Source organism: Typopeltis vanoorti, chromosome 6 (genome assembly GCF_054136105.1).
Source record: "Typopeltis vanoorti isolate ZY-2024b chromosome 6, IOZ_Tvanoo_1.0, whole genome shotgun sequence".
NCBI classification, from domain to species: domain Eukaryota; kingdom Metazoa; phylum Arthropoda; class Arachnida; order Uropygi; family Thelyphonidae; genus Typopeltis; species Typopeltis vanoorti.
The window spans coordinates 40,927,651-40,951,411 of record NC_143554.1 but is presented as its reverse complement, the minus strand read 5'-3'; the positions used below and the strand labels follow the sequence as shown (position 1 = coordinate 40,951,411).

The following is a 23,761-nucleotide window of genomic DNA, read 5'->3' as shown; positions in this document are numbered from 1 at the left end:
TATTTATGGCTAGTTTTGCACCACACATATAACTTCAGCAGTAGTCACGTGTGACAGTCCCATCACTGTCACTAATGCCACTTGCACATGCAGTGCTAATTAATTAGACAGTGTTTTAATGCGATAAGTTTGTTAGTTGCACTTATTGCATTAGTGGATATTGGTACATGTTTGTTTATGTTCAAATTCAGTAGCATGGAAGTTTTTGGGAGTCAAAGAATTCTATAAATGCCTTCCAAGTGCCAATATGTCAATTGATAACTTTTGCTCAGAGATTAATTTCAATATTTGGCACCTCTTTATGTGAAAAGACTTCATATATGAAATACTTAAGATCTCATTAGGCTTGCCTTATCTGATGAGCATTTAATTTTGATGATGAGGAATGCTAACTTCGAACCCCAATTAAGTGTAATTATTTCTTATAAAAATATAATTCCATATTTCTCTCTACTTTTCCAAAATTCTGTTTGTACACACTTGTATTCTATATTTTTTTAATTTAAAAAAAAAATTCTAAATTTTGTTTTCTATCTTATATGTATATGATGAATATGTGATATCCTTAATTCTCAGAATAATGTGATGTGCTCTTGGCACACAAAGCTTAAAATATTATTTGGCTACTCTCAGAAGAAATTTGCTGGCCCTGATCTATTCCAACTGGAAGGAAACATTAGAAATGCCCTCTTAACATGAGTGCACTTAGTATTGGTTTGCTTTGATATGGAAAAAAAACATAACAATGCATGTCAATTTAGAATACTTGAGAGACATACACGACAGTCTCAGAGCAAACCTCCTCCTTTTTATCAAAAATGTTTATCCAAATCTTCAGTCAGAGTGGGAACTATTCTCTCTTGACTGTATACCCAGAAAGAGGGAGTTCTGTAAGATTCAGTTTTGTATAATTCTTTTTACAATCAAGGTTAACTCAAGAACCAAACATCTTCCAACTGTATATAATGTTTTCTATATGAACAGCTTTACCATCTTCTGTCATTCATGTAATAATTCAGTTAATTCATTGATGAGGTCCTAGAAGGATAGCTGCAGCAAGTCACAGATTATCTTTCAGGATGGGCACTTGTGAATAGGTTCTAATTTTGCCAGCAGAAGACAGTTTCCTGGCATTATTGTCTCAGATGTGGTCCTCATCCCCATCCAGGACTTAGACCAGCAGTTCTTTCAAGCCCATAGAATAGAATGGAATGGAATATAACACTCTGATTTTATCCTGGTTACACATCTATCTATCTATTTCAGATGCTCAGTGATGTGCCACACCAGCATCTCTAATCTAACTATTCTACTCTTTTCCAGGCAACATTATATCTTCTCAGATCTTACTAGAATCTAATAACTTTGCCTTGAATAAGATTGCAACACTATCAAAGGTTTATTATATATAAAGATTCACAAACCTGTCTACAAGCAAGAAGTCTAGAGCTGCAGAAACATCTAGGGCTCTCTTATATCCAGCATATTCTCTCTCAGTTATGGAAGCTACATTTGAACATGTACTTCTGTTGGTCCCAAGACACAATAGGATTAAGGGAAACAGAGCTGCAGCTAGGTCAGGTTGTTTCTTAAACTCCTCCATCTGCTTGTTCCTTACACCAGTTACACACAGATTATAAGACACAAACTTTTATCCCAGTGGTAGTCATTATGGAATAGAGAGACCAACAATAATCTTTATCAAGTAAATCCAAAATTCAAATTGTAGCAGAGTTGTCTTTGCAGGGACCATAAATAAAAAGTTATTCTTGCTCAGCTCTGCATAGAACATCATCTTACACACTCCATCTTGCTGATAGATAATGACGTGTTTGTGTAAGTTCTGTGGTACTGGATTAACTATCATTCATCTTTTGATTGACCTGCCCTCATTTTGTCAATGAGCTCAGTCGCTATTTCAGTTTTATTCATACTATGAATGTGCCCTATACACTCAGGCAGATATTCTCAGATTCATCAAATATCAGTTCTTCAAATTTTTAACAAACGTATACTGTCTGACCACAAAATGTGAGACCCTCAGCTGGCAATGTGCCAAGAAGATTCGATTCATGTTGAAGGGGAGAAAGGAATAAGGCGATGTTCGTTACCAACATGCAATATCACATGCTTTATACATAAAATTTTCCAACTGTTGTACAAGCAAAATAGTTACTGCTTTAAAAACTAGAATTTTCATAAAAGAAAAGCTAATTTTCCAGATTTGCCTTCTTCTGCCATTCAAGAAGTGTCAAGGGGTCTCACATCTGTTGGTCGCACAGTATCAATATAGATTGTGTACATATTGTATATAGGCTTTTAATATCTGGCTGGTTAGTTTTTATCATTTTTTTTTCTTTTCTGTACACCTCTTTTGAAGTAATTATTGTTGGATTCTGAATATATAGAGATTTGAGTAATTATCATTTGCTTCAGAATCCAACATGATCTTCCATCAAATAAGCTAAACTTGTAAATATTATTTAATGTAAATCATTTGTTTATAATTTAATATTCATATAACTACCTTTAATTTTATCTAATATGTATTAATAATGAAAAGACTGTATTAAATATTATTAAGCTATTTTAATTATTACTATGTTAATATTATAAGAACTTGTATTTGATAATTTAACTTGAAATGTAAATATTCTCTATTTATTCCTATTTGTAGAAGTTTAGCGTTATGCAATACCTCAATTTTATTATGTTTTGTTGTCATGGTGACATATGTAAGTGAACGAGCACGTTTTGGAACACCACGTGAAGAGAAGGTTTATTGAAAAGAGTTTCAGAAAGAAATCACGAGAATAATTTAGGCAGGAAGGATGGATATAAAAAGGGAAGAATGCTGAAAATATATATTTATATAGTGAGAGATAGATTAGAGAGAGAAAGGAGAGGATTGGCATTAGGTGGGAATCGGAGCATTCGGCAATCACAGTGCGATAATAGCGAGTCGGCAAGTCACTCAAGCAGCTAATAAAGTCTACTAGTCGAGAGGAGGTTAGCTAATAAATTGTAGAATAACAATTATAGCTACGGAAGACAGCTGAGTAACTACTAAATAGACTAGCGATACTTGAGTTGAGATTCAATTTCAGGGTCGACCTTTCAAGGACATACAGAACCTTAAAGCAAAGCACAGAGTTATTAGGGAATAGTGGAGGCTGTAAAGTTGAAGTTACCATTAGCTGTGCTTAGAAATATATTGCCTAAAGAATTAAATGAATGCAGGAAGAATGAACAGCTGTGCATATAAAACCTCAAGTTAAGAAATTATTGTGTATTGCCTTAATTCATAAGAGATCAGTAGTATTTCATGCAAGAACGTTTGTTCATGTGTATAGTAACCGACAATTAATTCAGTTATTGCTTAGAAGAATTATTTTAATGAGTGCCGTATACTGTTTAAGTGTTTACAGTTATAAAAAGTGTTTACGTATAAGTAGATGACGAAAAAAGATTATCGGTAAGATTATTCCAACCATTAATATTCCTATACAGAGAAGTGTGAGAGTTTCATCCTAGAATTTCCTTATACTAACAGTAACTATTGCGGAAATTAGCTAAAGTGTAAATTTATAAGTGTTTGCTTGTGAAGAGGTATTACTGCAATTTTTATTGTATTTAAAACTTAAAGAACTATGAGATATTGATGTGAATAATCATTAAGGAACTTAGCTAAAAGGAACTGTGAGAAGACTATTACAGATAACAGAATTACCATTGTCTGAGTTTGCATGACTTTATTATCAGAAAGGCTGAAGTGTTTATAATAACTTATTTAGTGTTTTGATCTTAAATGTAAAATTTGTGATTCTAAAATTAAATGTTTGTTTTTGTTTATCGAAAGTTGTAGTTTGCCTGAATCTCTTTTACTGCACCATTCATAAAATATTCGAACCAAAGCGGGAGAGATAAATAAGTTAAATATACTCGGCCAGTATATACAATATTAACATCATATAAAGGAGAGATAGTTGTGAGTTGGTTTTTCTTCAGTTCTTGAACTAACTCAGATATAAAGTGGCGCAGTCTTTAAATATAAATTTTCTTTATATTTGAATTAGAAATCAACTTACAACTTATCAATTAGTTAAGAACATTGTAATAGTAATCATGTCGGATCCAAGGTATAGATTGACAAGAAGTAGGATCCAACATTAAACCCTTAACCAAACAAACAAACACACCCTTCTTATCCCTTGTCACACTTTTCTTCTTTTCACACTTCATCGTTATTCATCCTGATAGTAGTATGCCTTCGGTATAATCTAATGATATGGGTTATACTGAAGACCTCCAAGAATCATTGTTCTCTGCTAATTCCTGCATTGATGACCTTAGAAGTTACTTACCTAACATTATTAAGAACATTTGCTCCATACCTTCTCTAATCCATCTCAAGAAAGAAATGAGAATAAACCTTGGACACTCAAGTTATCTGGTCTTTGTGGTAATATCCCTGTTATGCTGCAAATGTGTGCTCCAGAATTGACACCTATCATATTTTGCTTTTCATTCTTTCTCACTTAAACTGACATCTATCTTACAGCATGGAAACAAATTCATGTTCAGAATGCTGTATACAAAATTGGTAAGTCATCCAACAATCTATATTCCATTTACCGTCCCTTTAGTTTTCAAAAATCACCAACAACTTCTTAACCATGTGGAAGATCACCAGCTAAATGGTGACCAGCAATATGGACTCTCATAATCTCAATCAACAGCTGATCTAATCTGTTAGTCATCACCACCACCCTTCTTTGGATGTAACCTCCTGGAAGGAAAACTGTAGAGAAACTCACAAACTCACATGGTTGTGAATTTCTCTACCATTGACTTCTTGACATCTCTGGTTCATTTGATTAGATTGATCTGGTATATAGGCCTGCTCAGTAAATCTCCATCTTATGCTCTAGTTTCTACCCTTTGCATTTGGTTTTTTGACATCCTTTCTGGTTGCTCACTACATGTCCTGGCAGATGGCTTCCTCCCTCTCCAGGAAGGAGGTTTTTCTAAAAGTACTGGAGTTTCCATGCTCTTTGCTTTCATCTGCCTTCTTTCTCCTGAGCATAAATGGTCATCCTAACTTTAATACCTATCCATAGCTTTGTTGATGACAGTAGACTCCATTCCTCTCCTTCTTTTTGGCAAAACTTGTGCCAAATCTTCAAGATCTTCCATAAACCAGTACCTTAAACTCTAGCTTCTTTGGTCTTTGCCAATGAAGTGGGATAATCTTGTGAACTGTGCTTCCAGATATGTCTTATTTCTTACAAGAAAGCTGTCACGTCACTTTCCTTACTTTTTTTTTTTTTTTTTTTTTGATAATACCAAAATGTCTAAACATGATCAGATTTCTCCTGACTTTTACTTCAACGCATCACTTTTCATTTGTACAACTGCTTACACTGCACAAATCCCAAATACACTAAACTTTAGAATATTGCACACACATTTGGAATAGTATATCAAGATAAGAATGCTTGATGCCATCCAGAAGAGGCAATATAAATAATTGATGATCCCTCTCTTTCACTCAGATTAAAACTAATGATTTATACCTTATATCTCATTTGTATGCATTTTCACACTCCAATTTCATAAATTGGAGTGTGCTATTAGAGTATTCGGGGGCTATGGGGCATTCTATTTCTATCTCTGTGTCTTCTGTTTAAAATTTCATCCCACCACTTTAAGGCAAGCTTGAAGGCCTCAAGATGGCAGCCCCCCATCACCAATCTAGACTGCAGATAGCCACTAACCTTCTCAGTCGAAATTTTAACTCACTAAAAAGACTAACAAAGATAGTAAACAGACAGCCTCTTTTGGTAACAAACCGGCTTGGAATAAGGATTCGAGAAGAAAATTATCGAAAACAAAAGAAAAGCAGAAATACTGCTATTGGAATATAGCTACATGGAATGAGAAAAACATCTACAACAAAATCATAGAAATGGACCAAACATTAAAAGAAAGAAATGTAAAAATAGCAGTAATTACAGAAACTAAAAAAAAAGCAGAAAGGAACAGACAAAACTGAAAATTACATCTATATATATATATATATATATATATATATATATATATATATATATATATATATATATATATATATATATATATATAGTGGGGTAAAAGCAGAAGAGAAAGCTATATCTGGTGTAATGATCTTTTCGCATAAATCTCTTAGAAACAATATAATCCTTTACAACTTTTGGAGTGATAGAATAATAGAAATGAGAATTAAAATAGACTGAGGCTATATGACAATAATTGGATCTTACGCACTTGAAGAAGTAAAAGAGGACTCAGAAAATTTTTACGCACAACTGCAGAACATTTTAAATAAGACCAATCCTAGGGATCACATCTTGGTAATAGACGATCTTAACACAAGCAATATACCATATAAACTAAACATAGGACCTATAGGAGAACTTAACTGTATGTTTCAGTAAGGAAATACCATGAGTAGACATAATAATTAAAATTATAATAAGGGAGTTAACTCACGTAAAATATTATTTATTAGTAGAATTTTTGCCTGAGTATCACAGGCATCTTCAGTACATGTATAAAGCTAATTAAACAATAACTGCAATTCCAAAAGGCATCACCTAAGTAGCTTACGTTAGCTACTTAGGTATATAACGTATATGTAAAAATCTTAGCATATAAACTTAAGCGTATAGTAGACCCAAAATTAATAGAAGAACAAAATGGATACAGAAAAGGTAAGTGTTGTACAGACTCTGCATTTATGTTAAAATACTAATCTAAAAACACAGAGAAATGAACATAGAAACACATAGCTTTTATAGATTACACCAAAGTATTTATAAAATTATGAAAAAACTATGGGAAATCCTGGATGAATATGAAATACCAAACCAGCTCTCTAGAGCCATATTTAATATTATTATCTGAGACATCCAGGGAGTCAAGGACTCATCAAGAGGAGACTATAAATCACCCAAACCAGCTATAATACCTTCCTTTAAATTCATTCACACTAGATGCACTCACTACCCCTAAGGGTAAATTATTCCGCTCCCTTACTGCTTTCTGGGAGAAAAACCTAGCTTTTACCCCTTTCTTGATTGGGAACAAACTTAACTTCCATGGATGCCCCCGTGTTCTCTCTCCACCTTCCATATAACGAAAAATTTCATCATTTGAAATACTATAACACCCATTCAAAAGTTTATAGACCTCTATCATATCACCCCCTCTTTCTCCTGTTAACCAGAGTCTGCAATCCACATACTCACAATCTGTCCTCATCATCATCAAAATCCCATAATCCAGATATAATCTTTATAACTCTTCTTTGCACCCTTTCCACAGCTTCTTTATCCCCTTGGAACCCGGGAGACCAAATCTGTGCACAATAATCCAGGTGTGATCTTATCAAAGCCTTATAAAGAGGCAAAATGACTTCTGTGAAGTACAATAATTTAACATCAAACTGAAAACCAATAAATAGAGGAGTACATACATCAGGGATGCCCCCTCTCACTGGTATTATTTAATATATACATTGATAAAATCATAAAAGAATGGATGATAACTAATTAAGGAGGATTCAGAATAAACCATAACAACAGATTAGCCACTCTACTTTTTACTAAATTCTTGGAAACAATGAAGATGAACTACAAAAATCATTATGTAGTCTGAATAACCTGATAAAAAACATATGGTATGGATATGTCAACAGACAAAACAAAAGGCATGGCCTTCAGAGTTGCTAATCCAATAAGAAGCAAAATAGTAATAAATAACAAAATAATACAGCAAGTTAATACATTCACATATTTAAGATGCACGATGTCATATGAAAATGAAGCTGATATAGAACCAAAGCTATCAAACTTTTTAAAAGTAACAGGCATTATAAATAAAATTTTCAAACTCAATTATGTACAAAAACAGACACAAATAAGAATCTATAATACAGTAGCTAAACCTATCTTACTTTATGGCAGTGAGATATGGACAATAAAAAAAGCAGATGAAAGAAGAATTGAATCATTCAAAACAGAATTTCTGTGCAGAACTGAAAGAGTCACAATAATGGATAAAATGAAAAGCAGCAAAATCAGAAATAAACCTGGAATTACAAACTTCTCAAATGAAACAGTTATTTGCTATAGAGAAAAATGGAAAGAACACGTACTGAGAATGAATAGAAGCAGAATACCTAAACAAATTCTAAATTACCACCCAAAAGGTACACGATGCAGAGAAAGACCCTTAAAAAGATGGAATTGAGTCCAGAACAGGCCACTTGGCCTATAAGCCTGGAAAGGAAGAGGAAAAAGATGTATTTTCATGAACAGTTTTCTGCTGGAATAGTCACTATAATTCACCACTTTCTTCTCAAGACAAAGAACATGAATCAGACTATGGTCAATCTTGCAAACCATGTATTGGATACAACTCGCAGGATCAGCCACAGTTCTCCACCATAGTAAATTTAAAAAGGAAAGAGTGCTTTTGGGATCTGCAGTGGCACTCAGAAATCAGCCTAATTTAAAAAAATACAGATGTATAAAAGTTGCTAAATGAAACAATCAGTGACATCACAGTGGTAAAAAAACACTGACCAGGCATGCAATCAGGAATACATATCCATATTTGAAGTAGAAAAAGCTATCAAAAGCCTGAAATGTGGAAAGAACAGCTGGAGTAGATGATATTCGACCAGAAATGCTCAAGTATGGAAGTATAAACGTCTTGCAGTGGCTTCGCTGCATAGTTCGAAACGCCTGGACAGAGACATGAATTTCAGATGATTGGAGTAGAGCTCTCATGGTCATCTTCTTCTTCTCTCCACTGTTGGACGAAGGTTTCCCCCCATGATTTTCCAGACCACTCGGTTTTCTGCCTCTCCCATCCATCTCACTCTGCAATTTGTTCCAGTTCTTCCCTCCACCTTCTTCTTGGTCTTCCTCTTTGTCTTGCTCCATCCATTGGTCTCCACTCTGTTGTTTTTCTAGTCCATCACTGCATCTGACCATCTCCACTTAGCCTGTTTAATGTATTTTACAATATCCATGACACCTGTTTGAGATCTTATCCAGGTATTTGTCTTCCTATCTCTTAATATTATTTATCGCTTACTTCTCTCCATGCGATGTTGTGTTGTTCTCAGCTTTTTGTTTAGAGCTTCTGTTAAAGTCCATGTTTCTCCTCCGTATGTTAGGACAGGAAGTATGCACTGGTCGAAAGCTTTCCTTTTTAGACTTATAGGGATGTTACTTCTTAATATGTCTCTCATTTTCCCATAAGCCATCCATCCAAGGTGAATTCTTCGTTCAATCTCTTTTCTATGGCAATCCTCAAAGGATAACAAGATAACAATTGGCCTAAATATACATATGAAGTAACTTGTTCTATTTCATGGTTTTCAATTTTGACAGTTCTATGGTTTATGTATTTATTCATCATTATTTTTGTTTTTTCTCTATTTATTTTTAATCCAATTTCTTTGGAGGCTTCATTTGGCTGATTTAGCCTTTCTTCCAGATCTTCAAGATTATCTGCTATTAGGATAATATCATCTGCAAATTTCAGATGATGCAGCCTTTCTCCATTTATGTTTTTTTTTTTTATTATTCCTTTTGTTTCCCAATCAAGGCTTCTAAAGACTTCCTCTAGTGCAGCTGTAAATAATTTGGGAGATATGGTGTCACCTTGCCGGATGCCTTTTTGTATTGGGAACTTTTCACTGTTTTTATATAATTTAATTACAGAAGTTGCATTATTGTAAATACGTTTTAGTGTTTCAATATATGGTTTCTCAGTTCCCTGGATTTCAAGTGTTTTTAGTGTTGCAGATGTTTTAACTGAATCAAATGCTTTTTCATAGTCTATATAGGCCAGACATAAGAGTTTATTGTATTCAATTGATTTTTCAATGAGCTGTCTTAATGTGTGAATATGGTCCAAAGTATTGTAATTCTTTCTGAATCCAGCTTGTTCACAGGATTGCATTTCCTCTAGTTTAGATTTTATTCTATTATTTATAATTTTTGTGAAGACTTTAGTCAGCTGTTTGATAACATGGCTTCCTCCCAGTTTTAAGAAATCTACCATAATTCCATCTTCTCCTGGTATCCATTAGTCAGGGAATCTTGCAGACTTGTAGCAAATTTATTTAGAAGTATAACATCATCTGCATAAAGCAAAGAGCCGACATTAACATCTCCAATTTTGATATTAGGTCATAGTACCCATATATAAAAAGGGAAATAAAACTGAATGTGAGAATTGCAGAGGTATTTCTATACTGAGTGTTTCTGGTAAGATTTATGCAAGTATACTTGATAAATATTCAGAAGGATTGTGCAAGAGAAGCTTTGTGAAGAACAAGCTGGATTCAGGCCATATAGAGGCTATCAGGATCAGATTTTCACTTTACTACAAATAGTTGAGAAAGCATGGGAATATAACAAAGATCTATATTTAAGTTTTGTCGATCTGGAAAAGGCATATGACATGGTGCCAAGACAGACGCTATTCAATACTCTACAGTTATATGGTGTCAGTGGGTATTATATCAATCAATACTTAGTCTGTATTTGAGTTGTAAGTCAACAGTTAGAATTGAAGTACAGAAAGATGGTTTAATGTTAAATCTGGTGTCAGACAAGGATGTACATTATCCGCTCTGTTATTCATTATCTATATGGATCACATTATGAAGGAAAGTGGTATTAAACATGATATCAGAATTGGGGATGTTAATGTCAGCTCTTTGCTTTATGCGGATGATGTTATACTTCTAAATAAATCCTCTACAAGTTTGCAAGATTCCCTGACTAAATTGAATAACTGTTGTAATAGATATGGTATGAAGGTCAGCATTAAAAAGACAAAGACAATGAAAATAGGTAGAATTGTTGAAAATGTCAACTGTGTTGTGAACGGGGAACCTGTGGAACAAGTAAAACATTTCAGCTACTTAGGCACGATTTTTAGTGAAGGAGGTAAATTAAATATGGAAATAGACAACAGAATCAACAAAGCTTGTATGCTAGGAAGTCAACTGAATAAATTTATATGGAATAAGACAGAGAATTAGAAGAAACACACGTATAAACCACAGTGAAAATTATTTAATTGTAAATATTTCATCCTAAGTATCTTAGGACGTCATCAGTACAGTATTTAAATAAAAATTAGGAATAACATACAGTTAGGGCGCATGATTACAATAGAATCTCATGATTGTAATCATGCGCCCTAACTGTATGTTATTCCTAATTTTTGTTTAAATACTGTACTGATGACGTCCTAAGATACTTAGGATGAAATATTTACAATTAAATAATTTTCACTGTGGTTTATACGTGTGTTTCTTCTAATTATGAACGCACCACAGGTTTCGTTATTTAAAAAAGACAGAGAAATTAGTCAAAACACTAAATTAGTTGTATACAAGACGGTGTTCAAACCAATTTTAACTTATGGATCTGAGAGCTGGGTTAGAAGTAAAACATTTGACCCAAAACTAGAGACCACAGATATGATAAGTCCTGATTCATATTCCTGAGAAGGATTAGGTCATGAACAGATGTCATCAATGGCAATGTCATATTAAAAACGGGGATATTAGGAAAGAACTTGATACTGTTAGCATTCAGGAATGTGTTAGCAGAGCTAATCTCAGATGGTATGGTCACTTAAACAGAATGGGAGAGGAAAAATGAGCAAAAACAAGTGTTCTCTTCCAGGTTGGCAAGAAAAAGACCAAGATATAGGTGGATTGATACGGTAAAATGTTGGAGTCTTTACAGGTAACAGATTGGTGTGGAGAAAAATTGTAGACAGGAAGTTTGTAATAATGTAAATTTTTCATGCAGTACTCTCATATCCTTTACTCCCCTTGAGGGGTACATGTCAGTAATTTGATGATGATGACCAACTTGAGATATTGAATTGACCTTAGATACTTATTAGCAAATTATCCTGTAATTTGCTATTTCTGTGGTGGTATGTAGTGGAATTATTTAGCCCCTCTCTGCACTACACTGCCACATTCCCAGAACCAAGGATTGAATTAAACAGCTTGGTCAGTTGAGGTACTAATTCCCTTGTATGTTCTCATAAATGCATGGGTGGATATGACATGTAATCCCATTGCTGTTTTTGTAATAAGGATTCTGAAATACCCTAAGCAACTCAATTTCATCAGCCTCTATTCTTCTATCAGATATGACATTGCAGTATAACCCATGTGGATGATACATTCTTTTAAAACGATCACTTTTTAACTCAAATATTTGGTTTTTTTCTGTTACCTCCCTGCTATTCAATACTTATTAAAGTCATCCTTCCATAGCCATTCTTCCATTAACCTGCCATATATTGAAAAACTCCTTTGGATATCTTTTGGCCTCATCAACCTAGTCTCCTAATTAATTAGCTTCACCCTTCTTGTGTGTACTTTGAAATGGTCATGGGCATACTGATCATCATTTTCTTTCTACTGCTTCCACCACTCTTTTTTATTCTACAACATCTACTTTATAATTATATTCATTCAGTTAACTCCTACTTGATTTACCTTCTGACTTTCAGTATACAGTCTGATACTGCTTTCTTCAAACATTCCCTGACACTATCTATCTCTCTCTCTCCTCCACATTCTTATGCCATGGCACTGCAAGCTGACTCCTCAGCTTGTCATAATCACCAGCTTTAAAATTCAACATATATTTTCTCTCTTAACAGGAACTTTTGCATGTCTCATAATCTCCCAGGTGAGATCACAGGATCACTTTCCCCAAATGGTGGCACCCTGGCTAGATTTATTATTGTTAAGTTTTCTGATACTGTGACCACATCCAGCATTCTCAAACCTAACATCTCTTCCATTACATGATCTTTCTAATTATTTCTTAGCTGTTGTATAACTTCCATTTCCTACCCTCCCTGTGACCATTCCTCCTTCCAGATTATGTCTCTATAGTTGAAATTCCCCTCCGTCCATCCTGAATAATTACTTGACCACCACTTATAATGCTAATTTGTCAATGCATGCCATCTATATTCTATCTTATATCCTGTTAGTCTCTATCTCACTCAAGATAGCTTCAAATGAACTGCCCTCTGCATTCTTTTTACCTAGTGTTGATTATCGTACTAAAGTTAAGAAACTAGAGAGTTATATTAAACTGCATGTGATCACTCTCCCAGTCACTTACCTCTAGGTTGCCTGGATCCACTCATCTACATTCCTCCTCCTCCCCAAATGTTTTATTTTCCCCTACACATCACATCCATGTTCTCACTGAACAATACTTTCTCATAGTACCTAACAGTGAATCCATTGAAATGCAGACTGATTGCCCATATAATAAATCTTCCCTTCCATTAAACTCACTCCACCCATCCACAAACTGTATTATTCCTCCTTCACAACCTGGGTACTAACTCATTCACTATCATAGCTCTCCATCTCAGCTCACCTCCGTAATACTTGTATTGATGATGATGCTAACTAGTTTCATTCTTTTTTCACAACTTTTTTATTCTACGAAGCAAAATACATTTCACACACACTTCAGTGATCATCATAATCATGAATGTTGAATTCACCCACCATTGCTATGCATATCATGACATGCAATACAATACAATATACAGTATAGTATAGTATAAAAAATAAAAGCTCTTAAAACCACTCTGTTAGCCAAATGTCCCTAACAAGAATAGTGCAAAAAATGTGAATCAATTATTGCTAAATATTTTCAGTAACAACTTATTCTTTGACTCCAAAAAATCTCAACATGTCGAATCTTATACCCACTTTGGAGTAATATCCATAGTATACTAGGAAAGAAGATGTGACATTCCTCCAGCTTGATTTGATAAATGTGCTACTTTGCAGTCTTTCCATGATAGCATTTGATTTGAAATATAAATTTGAAATGTATTTATCAAGTGAGGGGTGCTTAAGGGTCAAAGCTGTATAACTGAGAGGAGACCGCCACATAGCCTTTAAAGGAATGCGGAGAACCGACTAGGGCTTCTAACCTAATGTCCAATCCTCACCTTCTCGTGGTGCACCCTGTTGGGTATCTACTTTGATACTGAACGAACGAGGATGGGCTGGCAATTTGGGATTTAGCCGACCAAATTGTATTCTTATTGGTTAAACCAAAATAAAAAAATGATGGTATAACATGACAAAATTTCATGCCGACTGGGGCATCGCCCAGTTAAACAAGGCCCCCGTTGTTTTCGCCGGGAACCAGGGCGAACAGCAAAAAGTCAGCTACTCGAACAAATATGAAAACAAACCCCAACTCAACATCACCAGAGTTAAAGATCGGTACTATCAACGTAAGAAGCCTGAATGGCAAAGAAATGGAGCTAGCTGAGGAATTAGATAAGTACCAGATCGACATAATAGGGGTGACTGAAACAAAAAAAAAAAAAACTGGTGAGATCTTTCTGAGCAATAAATACAAAATGTTATATTCAGGCAATGACAATCAAGGAAAAGAAGGAGTAGCCATAATATTCAACACAAAATACGACGCTAATCTTCTTGAATGGCAGTCAGTCTCAAGTAGAGTAATGTGGGCAAATATGAGAATGGGGAACTGGACAATGAAACTTATTTGTGCGTATGGTCCCACAGAAGGTTCTACTAAGGTAGAAGTGGAGGAATTTTTTGAGGCTTTAGAAAAAGCAACTGACACAATGAAAAAGGAAAAGTTGGTCCTTGTTGGGGATCTAAATAGCAAAGTAGGAAATGATTGTGAGACATACAAAAATATTTTGGGAAAATTTAGAGAAAAGAGCAAAGCTAATAATAATGGCAAATATCTGTTGGATTTCTGCTCAGGACATGGACTGGTTATTACTAACACCATGTTTCAACATAAAAATGTGCACAAATTCACATGGAGAGAAGAGGCTAGGAATAAGAAAAGTCTCATTGACTATGTTATTGTTGATAGTGATGTTTTCTCCCTGGTGCTGGACACGAGAGTGTACAGAGGATTTGAAATTGGAAGTGATCACTATTTAGTCTTGAGCAGGATAAAATTGAATTTCATATTGAAAAGAATAACATGTAAGAAAATTTTAAAGCAAAGAAAAGTTGAGCAGCTCTCAGATGCGAACTGTAGACTAAAATACAGAAAGATTATTGAAAAGAAAATGAAAGAGTTTGAGAACAGGAATCAAACCTTGGAGATTCAGTGGCAAACTCTGAAGAAAACATTGGTTGATTCTGCCAGAGAGGCATTTGGTGAGGTTGTGTGCAAGGATAAAAAAATCAGAACTCCCTGGTGGACACAGGAAGTTAAAGAGGCAGTGAAGGAAAAGAAGAAAGTTTCTTCTTTTCCTTCACTGTTCCTGGCAAATAAGTCAGCTTTTACTCTTACAGAATACAGAGACAAATGTAAGAAAGCTAAACAGTGTGTAAAACTAGCTAAACAAAAGTCATGGGAGGACTTTGGCAAGAATATAGAAAATAAATATCAAGAGGGTGGCAAAATATTCTGGAGGTTGTTGAAGAAGCTTAGGAATGGAGGAAAGAGTGCTGTGAAAGGAGTTAGAGATGATAAAGGTGACATGAAAACAGGAGAAAAAGATATCCTGAAGTATGGAGTAATTACTTTGAAAAACTGCTAAATGAAACAAGCAGTGATGACAGCACAGTGATAAAAAACACTGACCAGGCATGCAGTCAGGAATACATATCCATACTTGAAGTAGAAAAAGCCATCAAAGGCTTGAAATGTGGAAAGGCAGCAGGAGTAGATGATATTCGACCAGAAATGCTGAAGTATGGTGGTATAAAAGTCTTACAGTGGCTGCACTGCATAGTTCAGAATGCCTGGACAGAGGGACGAATTCCCGATGATTGGAGTAGAGCTCTCATAGTACTCATATATAAAAAGGGAAATAAAACTGAATGTGAGAATTACAGAGGTATTTCCCTACTGAGTGTTCCTGGCAAGATCTATGCAAGTATACTTGAGAAACGGTTGAGAAGAATTGTGGAAGAAAAGCTTGGTGAAGAACAAGCTGGATTCAGGCCAAACAGAGGCTGTCAGGATCAGATCTTCACTTTATGACAAATAGTCGAGAAAGCATGGGAATATAACAAAGATCTGTATTTAAACTTTGTTGATTTGGAAAAGGCATATGACAAGGTGCCAAGAGAGAAGCTATTCAATACGCTGCAGTTATATGGTGTCAATGGGGCATTATATCAAGCAATACTTAGTCTTTATTTGAGTTGTAAGTCTGCAGTTAGAATTGAAGGAAGTACAGGAAGATGGTTTAATGTTAAATCTGGTGTGAGACAAGGATGTACATTATCCCCTCTGTTATTCATTATCTATATGGATGACATTATGAAGGAAAGTGGTATTAAACCTGATATCAAAATTGGAGATGTTAATGTCAGCTCTTTGCTTTATGCGGATGATGTTATACTTCTAAATAAATCCGCTACAAGTCTGCAAGATTCTCTGACTAAATTGAATAGCTGTTGTAATAGATATGGTATGAAGGTCAGTAATAAAAAGACAAAGACAATGAAAATAGGCAGAATCGTTGAAAATGTCAACTGTGTTGTGAATGGAGAACCTGTGGAACAAGTAAAACATTTCAGCTACTTAGGCACGATTTTTACGGAAGATGGTAAATTAAATATAGAAATAGACAACAGAATCAGCAAAGCTGGTATGGTGGGAAGTCAATTGAATAAATTCATATGGAATAAGAGAGAAATTAGTCGGAACACTAAATTAGCTGTATACAAGACAGTGTTCAAACCAGTTTTAACTTATGGATCTGAGAGCTGGGTCAGAAGTAAAACACTTGACCAAAGACTAGAGATCGCAGATATGAGAGTCCTGAGAAAGATTAGAGGCCTGAACAGATGGCATCAATGGCAATATCATATTAAAAATGAGGATATTAGGAAAGAACTTGACATTGTCTGCATCCAGGAATGCATTAGCAGAGCTAATCTCAGGTGGTATGGTCACTTAAATAGAATGGGAGAGGAAAGATTAGCAAAACAAGTGTTCTCTCCCAGGTTGGCAGGAAAACGACCCAGAGGAAGACCAAGATATAGGTGGATTGATACAGTACAAAGTGCCTTAGACGATAGAAATATAAGATCTGATAATGTTGGAGTCTTGACAAGTAACAGACTGATTTGGAGGAAAATTGTAGATAGGAAGTTAGTAATGATGTAATTTTTTCATGTAGTACTGTGATATCCTGTACACCCCTTGAGGGTACATGGCAGGAATTTGATGATGATGATGATTATCAAGTGAGAAAGTGGAAGCAATCAGTGTATTTTAATTATTTCATATTTTGATGCCCTTTGCTTTTTTCATATTTGATAATCCTTATTGCATGCAGCTCTGAATACAATTTCGTCCTAGTTTAACCTAATACGTGTATCTGTTATGTATAAAATCACTTTTGATTCTTATTATTATAATGCATTAGCATTTATATATTTTTCATTAGTGTCCTCCTTGAAGAGTACCTGTCCAGAGAATTGTGGGATGTTGAAATCATTACATCTCTTGAAACTAATGGAAATCTCTTTACCATAAATTCCAAAAAAATACATAATGAACACCAGTTGACTCAAAAACTAAAAGGCCATGTACTCCAGTCATGTTTATTATTAGAAGGCATTGCTAAATATTCACAGGTTAGTATTATTTAAAAGAGAAAACTAGTGCAACTTTTTAAACAAGTATAATGGCATTATTTTTCTGTTATATGTTTGGACATTCATTGGGATAATATTTGAGAAAATAGACAATGTGTTAACATGCGTCTTCAGTAAACTGTTTTAATCAAAATCATGTTCATTAAAAAGATCACTGTTATACAATATCTAAAATAAATAACATGAACAAACACAAGTTTTTATTTGCTCACACTTGGTTGAAATAAGAATGTAAACAAGAATGTGATTTCTTTTTGTGTTTAATTTACTTACTGATGAAGAAGAATGGTACAAAATTGTGTAATTAATAATTCTTACTTTTATATTAAATTTCTTATATAAAATCGTACTAAACATTGACAAAAGCATTAATAGAATGTGAAAGTATTTTGAACATATTGTTGTTTTCTCAAGTATCATTGCAGGAGGAGAATTTAGGGTGTGATGTTTTTGTGCCGATAAAGGCTAGAGGTATAAGCCAATCTACTGATTTGCAGTCTGTTGATGATGGAATTGGATTGCAATTTTTTGCATGAGAAAACATAAGTTTAGGCTTATGTGCTGATTTACACTCATACTAAAATTTAATGGAATGAATAGAGAACAAAGAAAACTAATTAAACAGCAAGTTTAATTGTCTGGAAGTCTGAATAGTATCAAGAATAATGAGAAATAAAGTATGGTAATATGGTTTATTTCTCATAGAAGTCTTTCTTAAGAGACATGAGACAAACACTGTTTTGGTAGTACCGAAGTTTATTAGATTGTCCTTGCTCCAATGCAGAATGGCAGGGAGATCACTGTTTAAACTATTGATAATGGAAGATCATAAAGATTGAATATTTGAGCACTGAGGGTCTGTTGAATGAAGAAGAAAATGGAGTGTATTGTCATCAGCAAAACCTGGATGGCATCTGTGGGAGAGAGAATGCCATTGTATAAAACGAAAAAACGTGGACCAAAGCACAGAGTCCTAAGGTGCTTATTAGTACAGAAATTTCTGAGAAGTGGAAACCATCTACTTCTCAGAGTTATGATGAACTTAGCTGTTTATGACTTTCTCCATTGTTATAGACGACTGGAGTGAGAGCAATTAGACAATAGTTGTGGGATGACTTTGATCTCCCGTTTTGGGATAGGCTTATGTATTTTTGCTCTCATACTGTTACACAAATGCTAGACGAGTATGAGAAAACTCATGTTTTTGGCTGAGATGCTAGTTTACACTAAAATCTTAAATTCAGAACAGGCCACTTGGTTTAAAAACCCTGAAAGGAGGAATTGAATGATGATGATGACTGAAATTTAATCGAATGAATACAGCATGAAGAGAATTAATTAATTAAGGGGTTCTTAAGGGTCAAAGCTGTATAACTGAGAGGAGACCTCCACATAGCCTTTAAAGGAATGCGGAGAACCGACCAGGGCTTCTGACCTAATGTCCAATCCTCGCCTTCTTGTTAGGTATCTACCTAGATACTGAATGAAAGAGGATGGGCTGGCAATTTGGGATTTAGTCGACCAAATTTGTATTCTTATTGGCTTAAACCAAAATACAAAATGATGGTACAGCGACAGAATTTCATACCAGCTGGGGCGTCGCCCGGTTAAACAAGGCCCCCCTCCCCCATTGTTTTCGCCAGGGAACCAGGGCAAACAGCGAAAAGTCAGCTACTGGAACAAATCTGAAAACACACCCCAACTCAACATCACCAGAGTTACAGATCTGTACTATCAACATAAGAAGCCTGAATGGCAAAGAAATGGAGCTAGCTGAGGAATTAGATAAGTACCAGATCGACATAATAGGGGTGACTGAAACAAAAAAGACAAAAACTGGTGAGCTCTTTCTGAGCAATAAATACAAAATGTTATGTTCAGGCAATGATAGTCAAGGAAAAGAAGGCGTAGCCATAGTATTCAACACTAAATACGAGGCTAATCTTCTTGAATGGGAGGCAGTCTCAAGTAGAGTGATGTGGGCAAATACAAGAATGGGGAACTGGACAATGAGATTTATTTGTGCCTATGGTCCCACAGAAGGTTCTACTAAGGTAGAAATGGAGGAATTTTTTGACGCTCTAGAAAAAGCAACTGACACAATGAAAAAGGAAAAGTTGGTCCTTGTTGGGTATCTAAATAGCAGAGTAGGAAATGATTGTCAGACATGCAAAAATATTTTGGAAAAATTTGGAGAAAAGAGCAAAGCTAATAATAATGGCAAATACCTGTTGGATATCTGCTCAGGACATGGACTGGTTATTACTAACACCATGTTCCAACATAAAAATGTGCACAAATTTACATGGAGAGAAGAGGCAAGGAATAAGAAAAGTCTCATTGACTATGTTATTGTCGATAGTGATGTTTTCTCCCTGGTGCTGGGACACCAGAGTGTACAGAGGATTTGAAATGGAAGTGATCACTATTTAGTCTTGAGCAATATAAAATTGAATTTCATTTTGGAAAGAATAACATGTAAGAAAGTTTTGAAGCGAATAAAAACTGAGCAGTTCTCAGATGTGAACTGTGGACTAAAATACACAAAGATTATTGAAGAAAAAATAAAAGAGTTTGAGAACAAGAACCAAACTTTGGAGATTCGGTGGCAAGTATCAGTCAAGTGACATTGACTCATTCAGCGAGTGAGGAATGTGGTGAGGTTGTCTGTGAGGATAGAAAAATCTGTACTCCATGGTAGACATAGGAAGTTAAAGAGGCAGTGAAGTAAAAGAATGAAGCAAAAATATTTTGGAAGGAAAGAAAATAAAAATAAAAAAGTTCCTGGCAAATAAGTCAGCTGTGCTCTTAGAGAACACAGAGACAAATGTAAGAAAACTAAACACTGGGAAAACTAGCTAAACAAAAGTCATGGGAAGACTTTGGGAAGAACATAGAAAATAAATATCAAGAAGGTGGCAAGATATTGGAGGTTGGAGAAGAAGCTCAGAAATGGAGGAAAGAGTGTTGTAAAAGGAATTAGAGATGATAAAAGTGACATCAATGATCGCTATTCAATTAAAAGATAAAGAGAAAAATGTTCACTTTACAATAATTCAAATCTACGCTTCCGACCAGTCACAAGAAGATGAAGAAATCGACACTTTTTATGATGAGTTGCAAGATTTAATGGACAAGACTAATAAGAAAGATATATTAATTTTATTGGGAGATTTTAATGCCAAAATTGGGAAGTTCACCCCCGGCGTGGAGGATGTGATGGGCAGCTTTGGAGTTGATAATAGAAATGAAAGAGGAGAAAGTTTATTAGAATTTTAAAGCAAATAATCTATTTATCTGTAATACCCTTTTTTACCATAGACCTTCCCACAAATACACATGGACCTCACCAGATGGTACAATAAAGAACTGTATTGAATACATTTTAATCAAACACATTTGGAAATCATCATTGCAAAACGTTAGAACTTTAAAAACTCCAGACTTTGACACTGACCAGGAATTGCTTGCGGCAAAAATTTAACTAAAATTCAAGTACTGTAAATCACGAACTCTTATCAACAAAATTTACCTGTCAAAACTAAAAGAGAAATTTATGCAAGACAACTATCAAACACTAATAGGAAATGAGCTTAGGTGATTAACCTATGATAATATAGAAAATACATGGAATCAAGATAAAAAAATTGTTACAAGTACTGCAAGAAACATACTTGGTACAACATCAAGGCCAAATCGTGAATGGATAAACCCTGTGTTACGTGTCGTTTTATCTTTATTTTGTATGACACTTTTTGATTTAGTGATCTCTACTCTTTCTTTTACTTCATTATGTATGTTGGCCTCTATCAGTTATCTTTAACCTTTATATACTTCTAAAATCATCTGTCTATTTTGGAAATCAGATCTTATTGCTTATCTAACAATTCTAAATTAGGGCCCCCAGTAATACCTGCTCTCTGATCTCTATAAGTCATCCCCAATTACTCAGACAAATTTATATTGTGTCAGCCTAAGCTTAAGGACAGAGTCAATCTCAGCCTAAGGATGGTTATAAAAATCAGATGTGTATTATAATATATATAATACACATTTTGTATGACACTTTTTGAAATTTGTCCCTCTGCCAGCTTAGATAGGGTATGTTTCAGAGTGCGGTTTATCCTCTCACACATCCCATTCCCCTGGGGATGATATGGGGTGGTAAATAGCTTCTTTATCCCCAGCAATTTACAGAGTTGTAGCATCACTTCTGTGGTGAAATTCGTGCCCTGACATGAGTGTTTCTGGTGTTCCATATCTCAAAAATATCAATTTGAACAGCTTGTTCGTTACAGTCTTCGCCGTCTGATCCTTCATGGCTGTGGCTTCAGGGAACCTGGAGAACATGTCAATTACAACAAGTATGTATCTGTTCCCCTTCGAGGTAGTGGGGAGTGGTCCCACTATGTCCATAGCCACAGCCTGAAAGGGGCGTGAGGGGAGGGAAAGGTTGGAGAGGTGCTCTGCCAGTGATGAGGGATTTTTGTTGACACAGATGACATGATGATATGTAGGCCTCAACATCACCCCTCATCCCCCACCATAGATACCTGTCCTTCACCCTCTTCCAGGTTCTATGTATGCCTTGATGGCTGGCTAGGTCCGTGTCAAGAAAGGTGTATAATACTCAAGGGATCATGACACTCGGAACAAGAATCTTTTCCCTCCATTTTCCGGTGACGCCTTGTTTTGACAACAGAAGGTCGTCCTTGTCGATGAATATTGAGTCATAGAACTTTTGACTGTGTGAGAGTCCCTGTCCTTCTGATAGCCTTCTGTGCACCCCCCCCTCCCAATTGGATCTGTCTTTTGGGCATCAATGATCTGCTGCTTTCCCCAGACTTGTAGCTGGGGGGTAGAGACTCCCCCCCCCCTTTTTTTTTTCTTTTCTTTCATTATCAATACAGGATTCATCTCCTTCATATCTGCACAGCTGTTCTCGTCAGGATTGGGGTCTTGTGACCTGGATAAATAGTCAGCTACCACGCTTTCTCTGCCAGGAATATAACTAACCTCCATGTTGTATTTCTGCATCTCTAGGAACCACCGCACAATCCTCTGATTTTTATCCTTCATTAAGGAGACGAAGGATAAGGGCTTGTGATCCGACCTGAGGATAATGCGTTGTCCCAGCAATAAATATCTGAACTTCCTAAGGCTGCACACGATTGCCATGGCCTCCCTCTCTATCACAGAGTAGTTCTGTTCAGAAGATGACAATCTCCTTCTCATAAAGGCAGTCAGCCTAAAACTTTCTCCCTCAGTCTGTTCTAAAACGGCGGCAGTGGTGTTGCTTGAAGCATCGGCAGCAAGAAAGAAGGTCTGTCCAATTTTGGGATGAGTGAGAACTGGCACTGAAACCAGAGCATTATTCAAAGCTTGGTGAGCTCTCTGCTGCCCCTCCCCCCATGTGAATTTTCTCCCTTTTCTCGTAAGCTTGACTATGGGGTCCATTAACTTGGAGCACTGGGAAATAAATTTCCTGTAGAAATTTACCATCCCCATCCCCTGACTTGTCTAACTGTGGAGGGAGGTTTTGCCTCCAAGACAGCACTTACGTTGTCCTTGGAAGGTTTTATTCCTGTGCCACTCACTATGTGTTGAAGGTACTCGACTTCCCTTAAAAAGAATTTACATTTGGAGCACTTCAGTGACAGGCAGGCTTCGCTTAGTCCATGTAGAACTCTCAGTAGGATCTCTTTGTGTTCACCTAGTGTGGACGAGTAGATTAGCAGGTCGTCCTGGAAGCACAGGACTCCCTTGCCCAATACATCAGCTAGCACGGTGTTCATGAGGCTCTGAAAACTCATGGCTGAGTTCCTTTCTCCCTGGGGAAGACGGCACAGTTGGTATTTTTGCCATTTAGTGGTGAAGGCAAAATACTGTCTATCCCGCTTCCTAAGGGGGATTTGGTAGTACCCAGAGTTTAAATCAAACTTTGAGAACACCCTTGCTCCTTCCAGGCCGACTAGCAACTCCTCTATCATACACACAGGAAAATCAATAGGTGCG

General features: G+C 35.7%; 1 protein-coding gene across 6 annotated transcripts in view; it reads left to right on the top strand.

Moving 5' to 3' along the window:
* Window positions 1-23,761, top strand: part of Tti1 (Telo2 interacting protein 1) — a 729,405-nt gene that overhangs the window by 385,682 nt on the left and 319,962 nt on the right. For all 6 annotated transcript variants that reach the window (XM_090394772.1, XM_090394775.1, XM_090394771.1 and 3 more), the window contains one exon: window positions 17,536-17,725. In XM_090394772.1, coding sequence (XP_090250898.1) covers window positions 17,536-17,725 — 190 coding nt within the window. The remainder of the gene's footprint in view (window positions 1-17,535; window positions 17,726-23,761) is intronic.